The sequence below is a fragment of the Lampetra fluviatilis genome, chromosome 5, assembly GCF_964198595.1.
Source record: "Lampetra fluviatilis chromosome 5, kcLamFluv1.1, whole genome shotgun sequence".
NCBI classification, from domain to species: Eukaryota; Metazoa; Chordata; class Hyperoartia; order Petromyzontiformes; family Petromyzontidae; genus Lampetra; species Lampetra fluviatilis.
In genome coordinates, this window is record NC_136279.1 from 11,275,192 (window position 1) to 11,282,006 (window position 6,815).

General features: G+C 43.7%; 1 protein-coding gene across 1 annotated transcript; it reads right to left on the minus strand.

The window, feature by feature from the left end:
* Positions 1-4,424: 4,424 nt before the first annotated feature.
* On the minus strand, positions 4,425-6,610 carry POLR2K (RNA polymerase II, I and III subunit K). The gene is made up of 4 exons (XM_078856174.1): positions 6,529-6,610; positions 4,955-5,019; positions 4,767-4,859; positions 4,425-4,584 (listed from the first exon to the last, which is right to left on the minus strand). Exons 2-4 carry the CDS (start codon positions 5,013-5,015, stop codon positions 4,562-4,564), a joined length of 177 nt encoding a protein of 58 aa, XP_078712300.1. The 5' UTR covers positions 5,016-5,019; positions 6,529-6,610; the 3' UTR covers positions 4,425-4,561.
* Positions 6,611-6,815: the final 205 nt, after the last annotated feature.

Genomic DNA, 6,815 nt, shown 5'->3' on the forward strand with positions numbered 1-6,815 from the left:
ATGCCCTGCGGCCTGCATATTGCCTCTACAGACAGGCTGTCTAAAATGTTGTCCCATATCAGTGAGTCAAATTATGCAGTTCTTAAAAAAAACATATAAAAACAATGTACAATACTGTACGTATTAGTACCGTTTTGTCATCATCTCCAGCATTAACATAGTTATAGTTGAAAGATCATACACTTACAAGTATACTACTGTAATCTGCATCAATGTCTATGCTCCCTGCCTTTATTAACCAGCACTGACCAGCATGGTGTGGGGAGGCCTTCATCAAGCAGTGGATTGACACTGTACACTTTTTTATATTCAAAAACATACGTTTATAAACGATGTAAAATAAGCTTAAGCCGAATTTAACAAGCAAGCATACATTGAGTAAAGTGGGACTGGGAATGGAAATCAAATAGTTTTTTTAGAGCAGATAACCCTTATACAATGCGCCCTTTCAAAATGTACCAACATAACACAGAGGAGTGACCCTGGCACAGCCTGGTACGTTATAGAGTCTAAAGTTTGTCGCGTGTAGATAAGCCACGTCAGTAAAGCCGCAATGTGTGTAAACCTTGCAGCGCTTGAAACACATATTTTAATTCATTAGCTTTGGTACTCAACATATACAACATTGTTGATTTTTTGGCAATTAAAACGATAACTGTTTAATCGCCCCTCTTATTAGCACGCTTGGCTACATTACGGTGCATATATACACCTGAACAGCACTTCACTTGTTGCAAGTGCATATGAATTGTATCTTTTTTTGTAAACGTCGACTCGTCCGAGCCATTCTGTTAAGGAGCTAGGGGAATGGGGGACAGTGAGCAAACAACCATCAACATACAAGACATCTGTCACAAAGTTCATGCAGAATAACCATCTCCAAAGTGTTACAAGTGTTTATTAGAAACCATCTCGTATGTGATAAAAAAAAAACACTCCCGGACGCAACGTATTTTCGCTATTGCCTCTACCTGAGAATTACTCTGCAACCTGCCGCTGTGATTTGGTATCCATAAATATAATTCAATGGTTTACTGTGGGAAAGGGCCCGATTTGGTTAAACCGAGCTCATCTCCTACCATAAGGTCTAATGCAGGTGTCCAAAAGCAGGTGCTCTATATATTTAAGTTGAGCCAAATTCCCAAAGTGGCATTCTTTCCTGTGCTTTAAGATTGTGAGCTTAACTATAATAATACAGTTTTGGGATTGGTTAATGTAATGGCTGATGTGAGGTTAAAAAGACAACTTTCTAGGGCAACAGACAGAAAACCCCACGAGAAGCCTCGCTGGGATGACGAGTCGCCTTATCATGTAGCCTTTGCACGTCTGGGGATGGGCAGAATGCAATGCTCGTACGTTTGTCGCCCCGCCTTGGGGTAACTCGGGCACCCCTGGTTAGATGAGGGACAATAATTGACGCAGCGTGTGATAAGACTCACGGAGGAATTTGCATTGTTTTTTTTTATGTAGCTGTGATTCCGCTAAAAGAGTTTGTTCTTATAGCTGACCAGTCTTAATACAAAAGTAGCCAAGATATTACGCTATTCCAAAGCACTGCAGCTTGTCGTCGTATTTTAAATTCAACTATTGAATTTCATTGAATAATCGAAGTGCAAGTATTGTCCTTCAATCAGCTCTTATATTAACCGAATGAAATAAATCAGAATCTTCATTTAAACTGGATGAATCCGAGGAGCTATGAAGCTATTTTTCACAGGTGTCCAGTATTATCGTTACATGAAAGTGTTGTGATTATTTCAACTGCCCACAATTAGTTTGTAAACATTTATGACCGGAAGGATGCTATTGCAACATTTACGGCAGGACATTCCATTGCAGTGTACAGGGTAGAAGAAAGGAAGGTGCTGCCCTTCAATTGCCTCATCACACTGCTAGTGGAAGGCCTCCTCTATGGGATATTTGGTCTTCTCTTCCACGTTGATCAGACGTGCTTGAAGAGGTGGGCATACCCACATTTTACCCCATTACATGCCACCTAACGATCAATCTGTGTGCCCATTTATATGCTTCAGCTGCCGTGACAGAAAATGTAATTGAACCGGCAACCTCTGGATTGCAAGTCCAGTGTGACAACCATTGCACCGTGGCAGCTCATGCAATGGTGATGCAGTGGTTTTGCATAATGAAATTATAACCTGGCAAACGGTGTTCAACACGAGTCGTGAGTGATATATGAACCAGTCATAGGCTCCCCCTTCACCAATCCAACTGATCATTGTGGCGCATTATGGTCTCGCAACTCCCATGAGTAAAACAGTGTGGGGAGGCCTGCAATAAACGGTGGATTAATAAAGGGCTAAACATATAACCTTTGTACATTATAGATTAGTGTATATATGATGAAGTTGTCATAATATAGCTTGCATATAACTTCTAAGATATGCAGACATGTCTACAATTGAAGGTTTTTCAAGAATAAAATATTAAATAGAGCTTTACTTCGTTTGGCCTCGACTATAATACACTTGCTCTGATCATCCAAGAATTGGGAATTCCCACTGAACTAATACAAAACGCCATTCACGCATATTTTTTGAAGGTCTAAAAAATTAAAGTACATATGGGAAAGGTCTGGACTATATGTTAGATTGTCCACAATTTCCCGACAATTGTCATTGCACGCGAGCATATATTGTGCTGAAACGCCACTATTTTCTTCCCCAGTTCACGGCATTTTCAATGAATTTCAGACTTTTTCCCCAACAAATCATTATATAGCAATGTTTATTACATTTATCTGCAAGTCGATTTCAGGCCTTGTATGTCGCCAAAACAATGTCATTCCCATTCCAGGTGGGGCACCACGATGGCGAGAAGTTAAATACCTCGCTTGGTATACAGGTCGTGGGTTCGATCCTGACCTCAAAGCCTGTATAATTCGAGTTTGCATGTCCCCATGATTGCGTGGATTTTCTCTGGGTGCTCCAGTTTTTCCCTCCACATATAAAAACATGCTTTTAGAGTATATAGATGCTATAATTGTACATATAATAAGCCACTTCGTTGAGCTATCATTTGTGGCCAGGTCACTTTCTCAAAAAGAGCTATATAGTTCAGTGGGCATTACCTGCAAAAATAAAAAAAGGGTTTTTTGTTAATGTAGTTTACAATCGGCTCATGTACAGGTGCTAGAGGAATTTCTGCATGACATGACTGAGACATGGGTGGTGAGGGTTTGAGGAAGCATTCATCCAGTCGCGGCTTCTGAAAAAAAAGTTTAGAAAGTTGGTATGCTTTTTTCTTTCCTGAAGAACCTGAGTGGTTTCATTCAGTGCACTAGCACTCACTACATCTGGTGCAATGTAAATATCTGCTCTAAAAAGACAAAGGCGGCCAGGTGTGGTGCTGGCAACCCACCCCCTAGTGTGCCGTGCCGTCCTTTGTAGGTGCTCGCTAATAGCACTTTCCCCAAGTCTGTTCAGGCTACGCGGGTGTCTTTGTCCACGAGCTGCTTGCACGGCAAAGGTTGAAGTTCCCCGGGCCGTCCCACACCACGGTATCAGCTACACAACACCATCACCTGAGAAAGATCTCGAGTGACGACAGTACTTCCGTGTACAGTATACCCGCGAAAGGCCAAAACCCCCGCGATAGCTAAATTGGTATACAGCGTACAGATTGCCTGCGATAGGTCGAATGGTAATCCTGTACAGTTAAAAACCCCAAAGCTCAACTGAAGCCAGGATTATGGGTAAAGCATGATGGCTAAGTAAATGGTAAACCCAAAAAGCTTCGATCGCAACACTGTTCGCGCACCAATTACGCACCACGTGGTAGATGGTGTATGTGTACTCGCCAGTCTAAAGATGCACTCGTGTTGAATGGAATTCGATTAGCCCGTGCACATGAACATAGCCCCAGAAAAGCATGTGGATGAGCCGCTCTCATTTTACAAAAAAATTAAGCCTGAGAATTAGCTTAAGATTAGAAATCAGTTATCTACCTCTGTTTCATGGTTATGACTCAGCCTGTATTGTAGTGTTATTTGTAATACAATTTTAAGCGTTAATTAAATGTGTTCGGTATTATGATAAAATGTGATTACAATTGAGTAATTGCAGTGTGCCGAACATCTTCCATAACTGGAAAGGGTGTCCCCCCCCCCACTTAGTCGGGTTGAGAGGTTTTACTGTACAATAAAAAATACAAAGTGGGATCTTCTACAAAAGTGAGAAGCGCAAAATTTCTTCTGCAAAACGTTTATTATAAGGCATCTGGTTTAAAGCAGTGGTTTCATATACAATGCAGACTGCAACTAGCATATTAACCAATCCTAAATCAACGCCTGAAACTGCTGAGAAAACCTTCATGTAATCTTCATCCGAAAAACTAAGTTTGCTTATTTTGTAAAATGTAGTAAAACGTGAGAAAACGCATTCAATATTACCGATTAAACAAAAGTACAAGATTTACAACAAAACTTTTATTCACGCAAATACTACAGGAAAGAAAAATAACGGACCACATCTGGCATCCACAAAAAAACAACATAACTTCTGTCGACAGCCATTGAAATCCAGACGTCTCCTTGACATTGCGCTCAACGTGCATCAAACACAACCACTGTACAAGCAGTCAAGGAAAATGTATTTCATATTTGCCATTCGTACTGATGTCAACACATGAGCCATGAATTTGCAAAATAGCACTGCCACATTTACGACACTGCATTGTGATTGCAAACTACCCCACTCGGAAAGCCATTGCACAAACAAAAATACATTGTGCAGTTAAAAAAAGGATACATCTTTTGGTTCTTTTCTTGTACATTATCCTGTATCCACACTCTCGGCATCGGATCGGATCTCTCGCCTTAATTTCATTTTCGGTATGGCACTCTGTAAAATGACAAGACAGTCAAGTTGGTTGCAAACAATAACACTTAGAAAAGCAGGGAAAATGGTACAAAGTACTGCTGCTGTTAACTTCATACCTCCACAAATGTAAATCATCGGTTGTTGTTTTGCTGGTTGTGCATCCTTGTTAGAATCCATGTGACTGCAACAAAAATAGCATACAAATATATCCATTCTAATATCTGAATATATGATTCGGCTGCACATTATATGCAATAAAGTATTGTACAACAGTCAATTTAGATTTTTTGAAAGTTAAAGACAATATATATGACACCGTTTTAACAGGTTGGAATGCATCAGGCAAGGTATAGTCGTAACGCTCCCTCTAGTGGCTATAAGTGATAATTGCAACAATTGCCGGTCATTTCGAATGTTTCTTAATCTCCACGTGTCTCCCGAACCAAGCGAGTCTCGTGTGGGACTAATCTGCATTAGCCCTTCAGCAAAGGGTACAAATTCCACATTTCCTTGGTAATGCCGGTGTTGTAAACTTAGATTCTAGCGACTTCTGGTATTTCCCGAGCGACAAAATTACAACAAATTGACTCTGGGATAAACATACTTTGCATCGGGGCGATTCCAGATGTATTCGATCAGTTTGTTTAGTAAACAGCTGGAATGCAGTAAACAGCTGAATTGTGCCTCACAGCACGGTTCGATTCCCGACTGTAGAATTTGTATGTTCTCCCCCTGTTTCTGCATTGGTGTCCTTGCCACAGCTAAACACATTCCTGCGGAGGGAGCTGGTAGTAACGTTGGGTCAATGGTCAGGGTCAACGGCGGCGTGGTGTATTCCGCAAATATGGCCGACTGTGAGGGCGGGCACAAGCCGGCGTGAGTAGGTTAAACGTTGAGTTTTATAAGGGCACCACGGGGTGACCAGCCCCTCCCCACCCAGCCCCACCCCTTCCACCTTCCAACCTCCCCACCTCACCCACGACGGACAGACACAATAATCCCCTGTGGGCTGGTGGAACCAGGAGGTTCCTACCAGTATAAATGTAGAATGTATCAAGGTACTGGCCAACATCGCCCCCTACTGTGAAAACGTGGCAGCATCTTCCGTTTTGTCAACCCGCTCCTCTCACGCCGTACGCGTTTATTTGGCCATAGGCTGCCCACTGCGGTTTGGTGGATGGCGGGGACCACGGAAGGCCAAAGCGTTTGATTTTTCTGAATCCTCCTCCTGTTGCCCACTACGTTAGCCGCCCGCGTCGTGGTCGCCTATCCAAGCACTATCCACTCAGCCCCGCAAATGCCTTCACGTTCTGGCGCATTCGGGGAGATTTGGTCATAGGCCTCGTCAAAATCACTAAGTGGTCTCTGTACTACAAGCAACCATCTGCATTAAAAAAAAACACAGGTCAAAGTATGAATTGATAAAGAAAGCCCCCAAAGTAGAGCCCGTGACATTTATCCGCCAAAGTGTCGGGGGATCCGCAAACACGCGTGGAGCAAGGCCTCCCCGCCGGTGTCTCCTCAGCTACAGAGGCAACAGCAACATCGTCAACGCGAGCAACTTGGCTCATGTAAACGACGAGCCACTTTGCACCCAAGAGGCCGTTTTCAATGATTATCATTGTTATTAGTTGATGGCCGTTTTAAGGAAGTAAATTCGCCGTTCCCGCGCCGAGCGCCCCACGCTCACCCAAGTGACGCACGCGCGGTCGGTAGTGAAGCTCCCAGCTGGCGCGCACGAGGGTCGCGCACACGCGTGCGCGTTCGCTTCCGGGTCAAGTGACGCAATATCTGGTTCCGCGCGCGCGCGCGTTCTGGGTCACGTGACCCCCCCCCCCGCACACCCCTCCCACCCCCCCCCGTCACACCCCTCCACCCCCACCCCGCGAGGCGATTCCGGTGTCGCGCGAAACGTTTCCAGTCGCCATCGATTAACCACCACGGGGGGGGTGGTCGTACGATCTCAAGGGGCCGCAT

Bases quoted from the DNA above. Each gene is read 5' to 3' on its own strand.
- POLR2K (XM_078856174.1), bottom strand. From the start codon at position 5,015: ATGGATTCTAACAAGGATGCACAACCAGCAAAACAACAACCGATGATT. The intron at 4,860-4,954 runs GTATGAAGTTAA...GTCATTTTACAG, and splicing joins GATGATTTACATTTGTGGAG to AGTGCCATACCGAAAATGAA. The intron at 4,585-4,766 runs GTATCCTTTTTT...CTGCTTGTACAG, and splicing joins CAAGAAAAGAACCAAAAGAT to TGGTTGTGTTTGATGCACGT.